General features: G+C 33.6%; 2 protein-coding genes and 1 non-coding gene across 3 annotated transcripts; 1 reads left to right on the top strand and 2 right to left on the bottom strand.

The window, feature by feature from the left end:
* Positions 1–3,499: 3,499 nt before the first annotated feature.
* Positions 3,500–7,935, bottom strand: LOC110702110 (serine/threonine-protein phosphatase 2A activator-like). The gene is made up of 2 exons (XM_021879767.1): positions 6,485–7,935; positions 3,500–4,129 (listed from the first exon to the last, which is right to left on the bottom strand). The coding sequence occupies exons 1-2, from the start codon at positions 7,660–7,662 to the stop codon at positions 4,123–4,125; spliced, it is 1,185 nt and encodes a 394-aa protein (XP_021735459.1). The 5' UTR covers positions 7,663–7,935; the 3' UTR covers positions 3,500–4,122.
* A 2,914-nt stretch (positions 7,936–10,849) lies between these two features.
* Positions 10,850–14,449, bottom strand: LOC110702109 (probable prefoldin subunit 5). Its single transcript, XM_021879766.1, has 4 exons — positions 14,194–14,449; positions 13,992–14,095; positions 13,316–13,393; positions 10,850–11,082 (listed from the first exon to the last, which is right to left on the bottom strand). Exons 1-4 carry the CDS (start codon positions 14,399–14,401, stop codon positions 10,999–11,001), a joined length of 474 nt encoding a protein of 157 aa, XP_021735458.1. The 5' UTR covers positions 14,402–14,449; the 3' UTR covers positions 10,850–10,998.
* Positions 14,450–14,533: 84 nt separating this feature from the next.
* Positions 14,534–14,605, top strand: TRNAT-UGU. Its single transcript has one exon. It is a non-coding gene; the product is annotated as a tRNA-Thr (tRNA).
* Positions 14,606–18,341: the final 3,736 nt, after the last annotated feature.

The following is an 18,341-nucleotide window of genomic DNA, read 5'->3' as shown; positions in this document are numbered from 1 at the left end:
CAATATACAATTTTTTTTTTCAAAAAAATAAAAAAATAAAAAAATAACACTACTATATACGATATTACAATATTAAGTAAAAATAATTTCAGTTCAGTAAAAATAAGTTCATTTAAGTAAAATTAATTTAAAATAATTTCAGTTCAGTTCAGTAAAATTCAATTTTCTTAAAGAAGAATTATAATAAGTAAAAATAATTTCAGTTCAGCAAAAATAATTTCAGTTTAGTAAAATTAATTTAAGTTCAGTAAAAAGAATTTAAGTTCAGCAAAAATAATTTCGAGAACAGGGCCTTAGTAATACTTAAAATATAATAGTATAATATTGTATTAATTGTGAAATTCACTGTAGATAATTTTGAAGAAAAATATTAATAATTTTTTTTCTTAATTATTTATATTTTGAGGAACTTTTGTTTTATTTTTATATACTTATATTTTTGTGGTTTGTAAAATTTTGGACAAAGCTAGTTTTTTTTTTTTTTTTTGGCAATATTGTTACTGCCTTTTAAACCCTAATATTGAGCAATGAGTATCACTTTTAAACGAAGCTCTTAGCATGCACAACATCACACTCCACGGGGTATTCCTAGCTAGTTTACAAATCTTTATTTTTTTTTATGCATGTTGACAAAATTGGATCTCAAAAATAATTAATAAGAAGAAGAAAAAAAATTTAAAATGCCATGAAATTAAATGAAATAAATAAAAATGTGGGTGGCTTAAATTGGTAAATCATGGTCAAAACTAGAAGACATTTAAGGGTTGAATGGTGTCTGAAAAGTCCACCACTCCACCTATTATGACTGGTTCATGAATATTGAAATTGAACTACGTTGTTTTTTTGACAAATTCCATTTAATATAATAGACAACCCAACCCATTTAATGCCTAACATACATTTTCCATGATTGTGATAGCTTATCATCTCACGTTTTTGCTCCTATTTTTCTCATTGACAAATGACTTTCAATAGGAGTATTATTATTTATTTGTTAGGAGCATCTAACTATTTATAATTGTTAACAAAATCAATAATACTCCTAGTAGTTAAAGACTTTAAGTCAGTTTGGCATTTGTCCGTGTTATTAATAATCTGTTACAAAATAAGGGTCTGTTCCGATTGACTGAACTCAGCTGAACTGAACTGAACTGAACTTATTAATTAGTGATTTTTAACTACGGATTAGTGATCTTTGATTATTTATTACTATACATATGTGTATATACAAATGTACATATTATTAATAATAATAATAATAATAATATTATTATTATTATTAATTATTGATGATTATTATTATTATTATTTATTGATTATAATTAGTATTATTATTATTATTGTTATTATTATTATTATTATTTATTGAAGATTATTATTATTATTTATTGATTATTATTATTAGTATTATTATTTCAATTATTATTGTTATTATTATTATTATTATTATTTATTGATGATGATGATTATTATTATTATTATTATTATTTATTACTTATTGATTATTATTATTATTATTATTATTATTATTATTATTATTATTTTTAATATTATTATTATTATTATTATTATTTTTAATATTATTATTATTATTATTATTATTGTTGTTGTTGTTGCTGTTGTTGTTGTTGGTGGTGTTGTTTTTGTTGTCGTTGTAATAAGAGCTTAAAAGAATGAAATTTGGTTTTATATCATTAGCAATATCATTAGATGTATATTAGGAGCTGAACTGAACTGAACTGAATTTCAACGAAAGAGAACAGGCCCTAAGTATACCACGATAGATTGGTGAATGAATATATTTATTACAGAGTACAAAATAACGTTGGCTATTAGTATTTGGTAAAGAAAATTCAAGTCAAATATAGTAAGCAAAAGTGAAAAAATTCTATTATGAATTATGTAAGGGTGAGATTAATTATGTATATAAAAAAATATCATGTGATATCATCACAATTCTAACATATACTCTGTACAATTTTACATGTGTTCTTTTATTACATGTAAAAATACCATGTTACGCTGTTAACTAGCTTAGTTGATAAGATAGATCACCATATAAAATAGTATTGCCTATGTTTTTTCTTTTTTTTCCCCCTTTGATGTTCCTCCACCCTTTGAACTAATCTGGATTCATGGATCAGTTATGGGTGGTTAGGTTTCAGTCCCCTTCCAATTGTTGTTGCGGGGATCAAACACATGTCCTCCATATCAAGTGTAGTCTCAAGCACCACTACAACAACATCAAATTCGTAAATAGTACTCCATTTTGCCTATGTCATTGTTGTTTAGAACTCACTATACCAAAATAAATTAAGCTTGGTTAAGGAAGTTAGTCAAAGACCGACCATAAAAATATGAAATAATTACACCCGGCAAATATGCAGGACAAACATGCTTTGTTGTCAGTTTACTCAATATTTAAACAAACGTTACGATCTAAACAAAATTGATTAATATTTGGCAAAAAAAATATCTATAAAAATTTCTTGTGATTATAATATTATGAGTTGTATCTTTAAAAAGTAGGGATTATGGCAAAATCCACTAAGGTGACCCGATCAAAAATGTTGATTGTAGAACCCTTTTTAGAGTTTAAGGACATGTGATGTGGGGTCTAATTATTTTGCCCTAACCATATCTTCATGCTTACTGAAACTGCAAACTTTCTATCTAACCTTTCTTTTTTCATCGATCTTATATTATCATACTTTCCGACATCTTTAGTGGTATATATTTAGCAAGCTTTTACAACTTTTATAATTCAATCATTGTTGAATTGTTGGAAAAGAAAATATACCAAGTATTATTTATACTATCGTCAAAATAAGCTAGGAAAATAAGACATAGATGTAATGGTTTAATATACTAGTAGTTGTTTAACCATGTACACTAAATTGTGCGTAATCTGACTAGATATCAGTAGACAAAAACTTATTGCTCAATCCATATGCAAATGCAATAGTATTGTTGGGTTTAGTTCATGCTTAATGCTTTAGATCTGTTCTCTCTATGTTAAGCAATGTATATTATAATGAATGACTGTGCTTTGTACCACGATAATGCTTTCTTTGGGTATTTCATGTTAAGGTTAGTTCATGAGTTGAATGCATGGTTCATCAATAGATCTTTGGTTTGATCATAGCCTAAATGATAACATTGACACTTATTAGAGATGTCGTGAGGCGTTTGTGTTCAGCCTTTGGCATAGCCATCAATTCTAGCAAACATGCTTTGAGGCCGCAACATATATGCCTTAAGGCTGTGACGTGCCTTGTGTTGTGTATGTACTTAAATACATTAACAAAATGAAAATTTAAACATGCACAGTATTTATTAGTTATTGTCTCCAAACAATGTCTATATTTCTACTCAATATTTGTAACAATCAAGTTTCAGGCCTCATATAATCATATATCTTGAAGATAATTAATTACTGCTGGTTCTTTTTCAGGAAAACAAGTTTCTGACTTCATAAATCTTGAAAACCAACACAAGCTAAGCATCAAGTAAGAGAACTCCACTGTATATTATTGATAGTCATGTTGATGATGTAATTACTACGTAAATAAGTAATGTCAGAACTAGACTAGACGAAGGTAGTACAGCAAACATACTCTGTACTCCGTATTATAGATTGAAACAAAGGAGGTCACCTACAAACATGAGCAGACAATCAATTGTAGCGAACCTTGAGTACAGCCACCATGGGCAAGAGCAGGCCCCAGAGCCATCTAATGCACGTGCTAGAGGTGCAAGACGAGACTTCTTTAAAAATACGAGTGAAAACATTATCCATATAGCTCAGGGAACTAAATTAAGAAGTGCCAAATGCCAATACTCCAAAGATCCAATGACAAACACTATCACTATTACCCAACATGTAGTCGTTATTTTACTTTCTGACCTAGCTCACACAGGCATCATCATGCATGTACAAACTACAAAATGTTAGAATAACAGCCAATTTGGATATACTCCGTCTCAAACAACGAAGAGTATATACTTTCAAAGCATTGTTCTCCATTCCAATCAGCTAGTCATTTACGAGTTAACATTCACACATGTGTGGAAGGCCATCTGTCTTCTTGGTGAAGGTCTATATAAAAAAGATGCAACATCTTATTCCCTGAACAAACAAGAAAAACAAAATTTCAGAGCTTGGATATTGTAATATGACCATCTACTATACAGAGTTAAAGTTAAAAAAATTCCCATGCTAGTTAACTTAGAGAAATGATTATATAGACTAATAGACCAGCGAAAAATGAGCTTTAACATCTTTTTAAAACTAAGCCAAATCACAAAATAGCATGTGGCAGTATCGAGATAGCAATGTGGTAAGAGCAACACCAATGAAGTGTCAATCAACATGTCTCCGGTATGTTCATCACATAAGTTGACCAGAAGACTTTAGTAGAACATAAGCTAATCAACTTGAATAATGTTCACAATATTCCTCAAGTACCCTATTTGTTCCAAGCAGAAGTATTACCTTACAAAGAATGCATTATATAAGAACCTTATCAGCAGAGAGAATGTTAAAAATATCAGACCTTATCAGCAGTTTTAATAAAAAATGTTACTCGTACTAGTATAACATTTCTACAAAGAAGGCTCAAAAGTAAAATGGATATGTGAAATTGGAAGCTAGTAAAAAGATTTATATGAAGATAGTAAGATGCTCCTGTCATAGCTAAGTAGCTCACTATGAAATTTAAACGGTTCCCTGAAAGTGAAACACCAAAGCCCACACATGATACAGAAAATTATATGTACATTATGAACATCTCTAGAATTTCTTTCAGGGCAAGGATTTCATTGTGGATAGACTCCCCTGACCCGAGTTCCTCCTAAGAATACTTTTGATAATGATAAGAGTCACAAGTCTACCCTACACTCCAGGCTGTAATATATGAAAGATGAAGTTAGAACTCAGCTAAAAGGAACTCTTGTCTTCACCAGAAAAATCTGGGCCAAACATTCATGATAACTGTCAAGCACACGAGAAAGGTGAACTTTGCTTGAGCAAGTCGGAACAGCTTGAAATGGACTGCAGAGTGCAGTTCTATATGACACCATAACCAATTATAGGCTCCAGCTAAAAAGCACATAATAAGTTACAGGCAATGTGACATTAGGAAATAGTCAATATTCCCATCACACATCAATCAATCTATATCAAACTTTAAAGATATCTGAAGGCAAAAGAAAACAATAACATCAAAATTAGGTTTCGCGTTATTTTGTCAATAGTGATGATCCTATAACAAATGTCATAATTCCAACCAACTATACAATTTGACAGCATTAACAAATTCTCCCAAAAAATTTCTCAAGTATTGAGATCTACTGTTAAGGGCTAGAATTCATCATTTCTCACAATTATCTAGCCCGGATTAACAGACTTTATTACATAACACATACTCTAAAGTCCTATACCTTTACCAAGGCTCCCACTTGACACCCAAACTATTTCTGCCCATCCTTCCGAAAACAAAAGACAAGCAAAGACACTATCCATTTGTTTGACATGAGCTACTCAACATATTATTGATCACTTTGACATTTGTCCTGTGTCTGAGACTCTGAGTATGACCATGGCTCTCCAAAGCACATTTCCAAGATCTAAATATTTACCAACACTTTCTGAAGATGATTGATTTCAAATATAAATAAATGTAATTTCCATCCAAAGAATCATTTTCCATTTATTAAGTCGTCATCATCATCCTTGCTCTAGATGAAAATTTGCCTATTAACCACCAACCTAATTTCCACCCCAGCAGATCAAGGGAAAGTAAAATTTACACAGCACTTCCTTCCATTCTAACCAATGTCAACATAGCTTCAAATTTTCAACAGATCATCATAAATTTGACTTTGAAGAGTAAAGAATAACAGAGTGGCTTTTGGAAGCTTTTGGAAATCCCAAAATTGCATCAATGAGTCAACCCGACCAAATCTTCAGTTTCTAAAGCATCACTCAAGTAAATGGCCAAATTCCAATTTATAATGATAGCAAGTTGATGCAAGTCATCTCATACCCACAATTGATATGACCCTAATTGTCTATATATCCAACTTGAAAGCCCAACCTGCATTTAATGTGCCATACTCAAAGCCCAAACTCCATAGGACACAATTGCCTATTGATATGACTCAGAAGCCCACCAAAACGTGTCGCATAAAATAATCCTACCAACCATTGGTAGGGACTTATTTATTATATCCACAAAGATTACAGAAACCATACAATTAAACAAGGCACAAGCTTAGATAAATTCTCTCAATCACTAAAGCTAAACACATGATTAATAAGTAATACCACAAAATCAAAAATTGTAAATACATAGTGTCATTGGCACATACACATCAACAGTTACAATAGAGCTTCAGTAGCTAAATCTATATATGTGATCAAATTTCAGAAATGCAACATTCTCAAAGAAAGGACTAGGGGAGAAAGGAAAGGTGATCATACCACGGAATGATGGAACCGAAGAGGAAATGCTGAACAATAGGCACCTTCTCGAGAACCTCAGCACGATACATCTTAAGCATACCACTATTAACCTTATTCCAATTAGGCACCCCACTAATATCATCCAACATAGGAGAGTGTTCAGCAAAAGGCCCCTTCTTTACCTTCTTAATAAAAGCAATACAAGAAAGGTACAAATACTCCTTGGAGAAATTCTCAAGAATATCATCATTATGTATCGATTTCGGCTTCATGTACTTATGATCAATCAACTGAGCAGACCCAAACACAAATGGCAAGAAATGATAATCATCAAGACCCCAAACACCATGAGAACCAGCAGGTTCAAGACAATAAACAAGCTGCAATTTCCTCATCAAATCCAAATACTTAACAAAAACCCTAGAAACAACCGCCTGATAATCCTCCTCATGAATCAACCCTAATCTAGCCAAGCAAAACAACCAAGCAGCAAAATTCGTTTCATGCCCAGTTCCATAATCAATCCTCGATGCATTACCAAAGCTATCAAGCCAATAAGGAACAAGCTCAATAACAGAATCCCTAATCTCAGGTTGATCAGATTGTTGCAAAATATCAAGCATAAATTTCTGGGAATTCTCAGTCATTCGTTGATGCCAAACCCTAAAAGCAGGATTCCCATATCTGGCAGATTGCAGAGCAGGAGGAATCTCATCAACCCAGAAGCTCAAAGCGTCGAAAACGGAGATAATTTTGAAAAGGGTATCTGAAACAGGGCAAGGATCGGAGATCTTGTGACCACGAATGGAGTGAGAGAGAAAAGCGACGAAAGAGAGGAAGGATTTGCCGGAAAAGGAGTCGATGAAGTGGGAAGCGTCGGAAGGAGAAGTGATGCGTTTGATGGGGGTGGTGAAGTGGAAAGGAGGAGAGAGAGGGGGGACAGGGTGGGGTTGAGGGACGGGAGTGAGGACGATGGATTGTTGGGTTTTGGCGGCGGTGTTGGGAGGGAGGTTGACGGCGGGGAGGCGGATTGGGATGTAGGCAGGTGGAGAGGATGAGTCGGGTGGTGGGGGTGGTGATGGGAGGTTGGTGGGTGCGCCGCATTTGAAGCATTGTGGGGTTGGGAGGGAGGTTGCGGTAAGTTGTGCGGTGGTGGTGGTGGTGCAGTGGTGAGGAGGTGGTGGAGGTGGTTCCATGGTGGTTGGAGGAGAGAGATATTAAGAAGAGGAGGTTTGTTTGGGATTTTGCATCAATTTTTGGGGAAGAATGAAGAGAAAAAAAAGGAGGGAGTACTGAAAAGGCCCTACCATGGTTGGAGGGATTTTAAAGGGAGAAATGTTACGCATTTACAAATGCATAAAAGGAGTATTTATGTAATTATGTATATGTATAAATGAATAAATATTCTAGTATCATTGGTCAAATGGTACCACTGAATATACAATGATACTATATATGTACATAATGGTATTATATATGCATTCAGTTGAACTAAATTTATGCATAAATAGTAGCACTGAGGATTCAATGGTACTATATAAACTTTTAGTGGAACAATCAGCATATGGTCCCCCTTCAAGTGATACAATCCGACGAAAAAATAGGTGGGGTCCACCTACAGGCCTCTCTCTTCCTATCTCTCTCATCTTTTCTCTCTCTACCATGTGTTTTTAAAATATTTTAATCAATTTTATGCATTTGTAAATGCCTAACTTTTCTCCATTTCTAGTTCCTCCAATGGTTGTATGTGGGCCCCTCACATACAATCATTGTTACTTTGTTAGCAGCAATTGGTTTGTATTGTGGGCCCACTTTTCCCATCTTGTTTCCTCCTATTTTTTCCCTCTTATTTTATTCCTCCCTTTTGACGTGGCATACATACAATGGTATTGTATGTGGGCTACCACATACAACCAGTCGGTTTCAAGTTTTTGTTGTTAATTTATTTTATTTTCTCTTTTAAAACAATATCGCAAACACGGCATTACCCAAAAAAAAAAAACATTAACAAGAGGAAGGCTTGTCATAAACTCATAAGTCTTAACACTATGGATGTGTGAGTGTGAGAGACTTGTACGGCTATACATATACTGCATTTGCTAGGGGAGGCATGATAACACATACTGAAATTGTGCAAATTAGTATCTAGGCATTTGCACAACACGACAGTTAATGATAACACGTGAAGTAGGGGTACCCTTTTGAGATATGGACATGATGGGCGTTAGAACGGTCGCACATTCCACACTCAATCAAACACATTTATTAACAAACACCTTACAAACCAAGCATAATGATAAGTAAGAGTTCAGTCCACAAGGAATGGGACATGGTTGCTAAAGATCTTAACACTTAAGCTAATTCGAAGTCTATGGTGAATTGGGGTTCGTCAAGTAGACAAACAAACTATGGTTCTAAATCAATGGACTAAGGACACTAGGGAATGAGATCCACTCAACCAAGGCAATTAGACAAACGGGGAGTAAAATAGACAAGGTATAGCAATGACTATATGTAAAATTAACCTCATGCAATTAGAAAACAACTCACACTACTAAACTTAGATTCCTCATTAGTTTAGCAATAGATGATACATATTCAAATTGCAATAAGTAATGACATACTCAATTTACATTTCCATGTCAAACTAGGCATATCATGCTATCAAGCTGCTAACTCAAGGGTAGCTAATCCTATCATGAAGAACTAACAAGTAATCTCATAAAATCAATTTAATTGCAATACAAACATCAATACTCCTCCCACATTTGCATAATTAACCCAAAAGGTTGAGCTTCACCCAACCCCTAGCAAGAAGACTACTCACAACTCATGATCATCAATATGCAAACAACTATTAGGGCTCTAATTTCTTCAATTATTAGGAAAAAGTGATTAACAATTGAAATAACTATCATCCAATGACAAATTATCAAGAACTAAGAAGATTTAAATAACATGCAAGAGCAAATAAAATCAAAAATTGAATGGAGAAAAGTAGAAGGAAATTACTAATTGAAGCTTGAAATTGTTGAATACAAAGTGCCAATCTTGAGAATAAATCTTGAAACCAACTATTACAATGATTAATTTGATGAAAATTAAGCTAAATTAACTAAGAGGAATGTTTCAAACTAAGAGGAGTCTCTAAAAACTAGGCTACTTCTGTCTAGGTTTTATTAAAAAAAATGCTAAACGAATTAAAGGAAAGCATGTCATAAATTAATGGTTCGTCTAATAGAGAATCTGTTATATCATGGCTCATGTAATTGATAGGTAGGACACTAGCAATTGTACTGCACGCGTTTGTATGAACGTTTCCCTTACCTTGATGCAGCTTGATTTGCAATAATATCTTCGCCTCACATTGGCATGTTATGAACACTATGGTGTTTGAGTGTGAAAGACTTGTACAGTTATAGCGCATGCTGAAATTGTGTAAATTAGAATCTAAGCACTTCCACAATACAGCATGAAACGATGATCGTGAACTAGGAATGGGACTGGGGCACTCTTTTGAGATCTAGACATGTCATAATAAGAGTGGTTCAACACTTCAACCATAAGCTAGACCTAATCACACTCAAAACTCAAGAGACATAAATCACAACATTAAGGGTACGATCTATCCAACAAATTCATTTCCAAATCGATGGATGTTCAACTCTCAAAACCCTAAAATTCCATCTCCTAATTAACCAAATTCCTCAAATTTTCTCTATATCTTCCTTAGAATTCACCACCTTCCAGTTAGCTCCTTCCAAGCCCTCTCAATCGAAACAACCCAATTCAAAAACTCCCAGTAAGAGTTGGTGGTTCACAGGGAAAAGGGAGAAGCACCACAAGAGATACGGGCAATGTCAAGGGAGGCAAAGGGGTCGAGTTGGCGCGTGAGGGGCAAGGTGGTTGGGCTAGTGAGGGGAGGGAGGTTTAAAATAATAACCCTAGTTATAAATTTTAACTTATCACTAATGTTAAGGGCTAATATATACTATGTATTAATAATTCATAATAACCAAAGATAATAATTTTTTTTTTTTTTTTTTTTTTTTTTTTTTTTTTTTTTTTTTGCATTTCACCAAAAATAAAAAAAAACACACACACAAGAGTATCAAAAAGAATTTCCCAAAAGTAAATAACCTTCAAAGATACTATTAAATGATTTTATTGGATTCAATTAGGAATTTAAACTTAGGATCATATTTCCTAACTTAGGGCCTATTCAGTTCAATTCCAATAAGTTCAGTTCTTATTTTCCTTTTCTCATAAAACATTCAATTCAGCTCAACGCCAATAAGTTAAGTTAAATTCACCTCGGTAAATCAGAATAGGCTCTTAGTCAATTCAAATTTATCATTATCAATTTTATATTTTTTAAAGATGTTTTAAATAGAGGCACATTATCTTCCAAAAATAAGTACTTTTTATCAAGCCTATAAATATGATGGTAATTGGTAAAGACAATTCAAATACCGTTACAATTTCTAAGAATCCATAATGCTGAATTACAAAACTGAGTTACACGTAGATTCTCATGAACTTGGTGCCATCTGCTTTAACTTGGCCTGTAGTACAGCTCCGGCTTCATCAGCTATAATTTTCTTCTTTGATGCAACCTGAATTTTCCCATACAACATAAATTTGATTAGCTACACTGGCTTGCTCACCCACCCCACCCCACTCCCCAAGTTTCCTTAAATTTTAAAAGCATGACACGGTTAAACTTATGAGGGTTTAGCCAGCAGGCAGTACAACGAAGATGAAGACAGCAATCTTTGACATAGAATGACACAAATCAAGTCAATTTGTTACATTGAGGATAATCAAGACATATAGGAAGTCACGAGCAGCCAAAACAGAGACCAAAAGAAGGGAGGCAACATAATTGTCAAGATCCTGCTAATGTAACATTACTCTTACAGGAGAACACCAGCACCAATTCAAGCTGTAATGCTTGACTAGCATCTGCAGCTGTTAATATGTTTTTTCCTTAATTGCACTGCTTCACTATAATTTTAGTGAAATGGGGGAAGTATGATTGTACAAAGAATCATTTTCCACCATACTACCGCTACAATGAAGTTCATTTCATCAAAAAGGCCTAAAAGCAGTTTATTTTACAAAACCCTTAATAAAGGGTACAACAACCACAAAAATAGTGTCAGTGGTCATCCACAAAGATCCTCTTCCTCCATTTGCTATTATCTCGTTGATAGGTATATAATATTTCAATTTGACCACATTAAGTTGAAGGACAGCCCAATTAACTCTTTAATCAGCAAATTGAGGAGGGATCAAGGGAATACACATCATCTACCCAAATGGCCAAAAATAAATCCTAATCTTTAAGAAAAATTTCAAACCCAATATTTAAGATATATAGGTCGACAACAAGTGCTTTAAAATAGCTCAAACAACTACCCTCCTGATCTGAGAAAATTTTCCCACTGCACAGTTTAAGCATTATCTATTGTTGCTTGAAGTTCCTCACTATGGAGAGGTAATATCTGTGGCAAAGCACCGTGGCCAAGGGACTGTAGAATGAGCCAGCAAAGGATTTTGGACACAATAAAGAAGGTGAAAACACCGTATCAATTGATACTAACATCTTGATTTAATTAGTTAGAAAAACCTATGGTGGTAATTGACCTCACAGATCATTAACCTTAGCTGAGGCCTCAGAGTTCCTACAGTAATCAAACGATACACTATTTTGTTTGACTTAAATATAAAAGAAGATTAGCAAAACACTGAGATTGACCAAATTTCCACAAGCATTTGAGGTTTGACAATGCCCTAGTGGCCTAGTCTGATGAAAATTCCAACGTGTCAACCTTCAGAAATTTTTGTCATCGTATACTAAAATCTAAGCAAGAGCCTTTACATTGTTATCCCCAGGGACTTAAGCTCATGGTATGTTTGTACCAAAAAAAGGCGAAAGAGCATAGGTAAAAAGATGTCTAAGAAAGTTCAGAATTCTTTCTACAATACCATTTTGGGTGCACTTATTAGCCATCTACCTTCTGTTTCATAATATTCATCAATATTCCTTCCATCCAAGAAAAGCATCAAATTGCAACCAAAAGCACAAGCTCTTAAACATCTAATAACCTCTCTTCAGCATAATAGGCATGCCATAACCCAGAAAGATTCTTCTGTTTTGTGGTCAGTAAACGAAGTAAAAGAATAACCTAAAAAGTGTCTGCATTTTAGAACCTTAATTTGCTAGAGAAAACTGCTGAAATATACGAAGTACTTCATAATTCATATATACATTGGAAACCTCAAAAAGATCAATTGGAGTTTTGCTATTGACTAGCTAATCCCTTCAACAAAACTTCTAGTAAAAGCAGCATATTTCTAGATAGATAAACAAAGGTTAATCTTGGACCCCTCACATAATACCCTTGTTTTCTAAAACATCAACAGAAAGGATAAAGTAACACATATTACAAAGCCAAAACATTTCATACTCAGGTTAGCCAGAAAAAAAAATGTAATGTCTTTATTCAAGCAGCTTGAATGTGTCTGTATTTCAATGTAAGTAAAACCTCTTAAGGAATGTTATCAGGAATGTCAATAAAAAAAAAAAACGTAAAAGTACAAAAACCAAATAGATAGTCAACAAATCATTTATAAACACCAGTCAGACATACCATGAGTTATTTCTGGACTTCTAAGTGTTCTAACTCAATTACCCACAACGTGTATATTAATACATAATGTGAAAGAAGATAATAAGAAGATATAACATCAAATTATAGCATTATTGTCATGATTCCATCTGCCAAAACAAGCGATTTCGCATATCAACCAAAAACAAACTCAAACAGGGATGGTTAGGAATACCTCAACAAGTTGCTCGTGATTAGATTTAAGCAGACTGATTTTGCGCTGACAATAGTCCTTGCCTTCAACCATTGTTTTCTGATTCATAAGCAAAACATAAGAAAGTCAAACAATGTTGTATCTTGAACTGGATATGCAACGCACATCGAATGCTCAACAATAATATACAAATGGACAGAATCACACCGTCTTTTCCACGACAATTAAGTACACTAAATAGAAAGAAACAGCATACCCCAAATTCCCACACTCCCCACCCCGTCCCCTCAAAAATGTAATTACATCAAAACATTGAAAACTCCAAATTACCCAAAATGGAAAGGCATGGGATTAACAATTGCTGGGAACAACAAATGTAGAACTAACGAGTAGACAAACGACATGCTTCTTACCATTCTTTGGAACGACGGAAACTAGGAGCAAGTACAAATATACATTCTTACCAGAAGAGTAAGTAAAAACATCATCACTAACTAAACTACACATTACATTACAGCCAATGCTCACTAAACCAGCACATCAAATCATAGCAAATAATTTAAGTTCATCAACTAAAAATGCTCGTATAAATTAAAACCCAATATTGCATAACCATCGAATTTCAATCAAAAACCCTAATTCAAGCCATTAAACCCCAATAACAACAATCAATCAAAATAAAAAAAATGAAACAAACCTCAACAAAGTAACCAGTGCCAACATCAACCAGAACCTTATCAGCATCATCAAGAGTACCAGGAACATAAAGCGACGCCGTTAAAGGCACCAACATCTTCTTCCCTGCTCAACAACAATAATCAAAATCAATTCTCATAAAAAAAAAATCGAATCTTTTTTATGTTAGAATAAAAATCAGAGAAGTAGAAGAGATGGGTAACCTTGAGGGCGGGAAGAGAGGTCGTGAAGTGCAGTAGAAGCGAGTTCAAGACGAGAAGTAGCAGTACGAATGTTAGTTAAACTGTCTTGAAGAAGATTGAGTTCAAGATCTGATTGTTCTTTCACCATTTTAAGCTGTTCAATGCTCATCTTCTCCATCTCCGCCGCACGAACCACCGATCCTCCTCCTCCTCCGCCCTTGTTCGCCATTGTTTTTCTCTCTCCTGATTCTTCACGCTCCCTCCCTTTCTTTTGTGCAGAATTTCTCCCAAAAAAAATTTAAAAAAAAATTACTCTAATTTATGGTTTATTTATTATTTGTTCAAGAATCAGAATCAAAATGCCCCTATAGCTCAGTGGTAGAGCGTCAGTCTTGTAAACTGAAGGTCTGTAGTTCGATCCTGCATGGGGGCAATAATTTTTTAAATTAAGTCATTTCAGTTTTCTATCTACTGTCTCCGTTTCATATTAATTGCTTTATTTTTTTTGACAAGTATAGATTAATTACTTTATAAACTTTTCATTCAACATGACGATATGACACGAATCAGACACTGAAATAAAATGTTTAATGTCAAAGGTTTTCGACACTTTGAAGTAAATTGGCAACACAACACACATATTAAATGAGTCGGGGTTGTTGAAGTTCGCCAAACCACCTCACGACAAGACACCATACAAAACGACGTGCTTGCAACTCAAGAAAAAAGAGGAATTACTTTCGATGGATTATTATGAGTTATTGTTGCAATTTATGGCATATTTAGGAATTCAAAAATAGTTAAAAATAAAATATAGTTCATCCAGTTATAAAATAAATGTACCTAGAATCAAACCCATAACCTAAAGGGCGCAAGGCACACAAACTTAAAGCAAACTACCATCAAGCTACGCTTGTTTTCCTCTTTTATTTATGCAAATAAATTGTTTACATCCTTCTTCCTCAGTTTTTATTTTTATATATTTATTATTAAAAAATTAGTAGATAAATAAACCTACTTAAACCCAATGTGAATCTGCCGCTACCTGCAAGGCTGCAAGCTGCAGTCGAACCAACTTCCTGGAGCAAATTGAAATTAATTCCCTAAACCACTTGGAATTTTTTCCGACACGATACGATACAATACAACACATTTGCAACTCCAGAAAAGATAAGGATTACTTTTGATGGGATATTATGATTTCGGCGGTTGGATGTACCCCTTGGAGCAAGTTGAAATTTAACTCCTTTATCATCAACTTAGTTCTTTTTTCGGGCACGATGACTAGTTGCTCAAGTGCAATGGAATTTCTTAGCAAATATATCACAAAATCCATTTCTTTACACACTTCACTATAGCTTTCGAATGTAACTTTTTCAACTGGAAATGTAGGCGGTCTGAATATTGTCTTACAGGGCTCCGTTTGATTTTAAAGAGATACCTCATCTGAAATCCATCCAAAATTTTAAAATATTAACAGAGTAATAAGTTTGTAACAAATTAAAACACCATCTTCAACAACATACTTTTTTTTATAGGGACACACTTCGACTTTTGCATTATTTAATCTTGTTTGCATCATATCAATGTAAATTTTAATAAAATTACAAAATTGAAGACCAGTGTACAGGTCTAGGCAAGAGTGATTGTAACACCCCAATAATTCTCTCTTTAAACCTGTGAATAACCTGAACAATTCCAAGAGAATTACTGGCATGCTATCGCCACGTGTTCAAACGTTAAGGCTTTATCAGAAAATAGCAGCGGAAAAACTAACTCAGTTATAATTAAGTTTTAAAACCAATAACCAAAACCAAATTAAATCTTACAACTTGGAACCATTAAGGCCCTTATTCAAAACCCCACAAAAGTAGTAAATAAATAAAACCAGAGTTTAAATAAAATTCAAACTTATGAAAAGAAATAAACTGTGAATAATAACCAACTCTCCACTCAAAATCCCACAACCCTAATGCGAATGCTGCGTATGTAAGAACCTGTGGTTAATCTGCTCCCCAATATTACAAGTATAAAAATTGGATCGTCATAGGGTAATTGAAAGGCGAAGGCCATGACCAAAGAAAGACACACACAAAAGCACGCAGTCAACAAAGCTGAGTACATACAGGCTGCGAAATAAATTAAGAAAATACCTAACATGCTACTAATAATGAAGCATAAGCATCATTTATTACAGACTCAACTCATGACTCAATTATCAAATTTATTAAGACTTCACTAGTTAATATTAACTAACTCATTTATTTATTTCATTGGATTTAGCAATAGACAAGGTTGTCCAACCCATGTCCCATTTGGAACATCAATAAAAGAAAAACCCCATGCCTCCTTTCAGAAACATCAATAAACATCCAACGACCACGGGCGCAACTCCGTGACCGTAGTTAGTATGAGATCTCACCAAACTCCTAGTTTTAAAAAAAATAATATTTGAAATAGGAGACTCATAGATCAGACAACCTCGATAAAAGTACATGGCTAATACCCCATTTACCCCAACCCCTGATTGTCATTACTCCAGATGTTCACCAATCCAGAGTTTTATTGCTCATCCATCTTGCACTTTACGTGATTTACAGGTTTAGACTTGGTGATGACTCATATACATTACAATACAAACATTCCAAACACAATTCTACCAAACATAGCAAATTCCCAATTTAAATTCTTGATTTATTAGTGACAAACAACATTTATTGATTATTCCTTTACTACTACTCGGTGTATAAACACCTTGAGTGCATAAGGCACCCCAAAACCTTAACCTCGTCTTATAAGACTTGAATTCCTCCTTTACTCATCCTGTTTGCATAAATATGAATGAGTAATAATTTAATCTTTACACCAATCACATACCTTTGCCTTTAAGCGCACCTTGCATAACACTACAAAAATAAAAGCTTTTTAGCAACTAAGTTTGGCAACAGTTTTTTTAAACGTTGCTAAATAGCAACGAGTATAATTTTTTTCATTGCCTAATTAAAAGCGACATTTTATGCTTTAGTTATTTAATAGTTAATGGCTACATGTTTTTGATTTGTTGCTATTAAAAACAAATTGTCTTACTAGTTGTTACTAGATGGCATCATATTTATCTCTTGTTTCCATGTAGTAACAAACTATGACAACAAATATTTTATTTGTATTGATTTAGAAACAAACAAAGACAATGAATTTTTAAATTGTTGCCATTAGAAACAAGTCCTCTAAACTTTTGTTGCTAGATGATAACGTATTTTTTTATTTGTTGCCATTGGAAACAAGTTGTGCTACATTTTGTTGTTAATTTATCTGTAGGTCAGTTTTTGCTATTATGTATAAAATTATTTGAAGACACTCTTCTTATTATTTGTTGCTATAATGACATCAAATAGAGACGAATTTCAATTTCGTCTCTAATTTAGAGACGAATTTTTTTATTTTGTTCCTAATTTAGAGACAAAATTTTCAATTTCGTCTCTAATATTTCGTTCACTTATTATAAATTATATGTATAGAAGTAAACAAATAGTACTTTGTATAGTTGGTAAGAGATTCACCATGTGACTTTGAGGTCACAAGTTCGACTCCTACCTATTGCAATTCTTGAGACATGGGATTCATAGAGCCTTACATGCAAAGTCGAGCCAAGTTGACCTGACCTGAGTGAGATTTCAGATTGGTAAAGGCCGGGATCGGGTTGAACCGAATTGCTAATAGGGATTAGGTTTTTGTCTCGTAGTGTTGATAGCAACCAATATTTATGATTTGTTGCTATTTTTATGAACCAACTTTAATAATTTGTTGCTATTTTTATGAACCAACTTTAATAATTTGTTGCTAATTTTAGGAACCAACATTAATAATTTGTTGCTATTTTAGGAACTAATATTAATATTTGTTGCTAATTTTAGCAACGACCAATGGTAATCTGTTGCCAAAGTTGGCAACGAATGCACCAAAAATAGCAACCATCATGGAAACAGTATTTAAATGGATGCAATATTGCAACAAAATTTCTTTGCAACTGGTAGCCAAAATTCCATGGCAACAAGCCTTTTAGCAACAACAAATTTTTGTTTCCAACCCGTTGCTAAATAGAGTTGGCAACGATTTTTTGATGAATAGCAACAAATTTTAGTTGATGCTATATTGACTTAATTTTGTAG

Source organism: Chenopodium quinoa, unplaced genomic scaffold, assembly GCF_001683475.1.
Source record: "Chenopodium quinoa cultivar QQ74 unplaced genomic scaffold, ASM168347v1, whole genome shotgun sequence".
NCBI classification, from domain to species: domain Eukaryota; kingdom Viridiplantae; phylum Streptophyta; class Magnoliopsida; order Caryophyllales; family Amaranthaceae; genus Chenopodium; species Chenopodium quinoa.
Note: the sequence above shows the minus strand (reverse complement) of the source record. Positions and strands in the feature narration are given on the sequence as shown.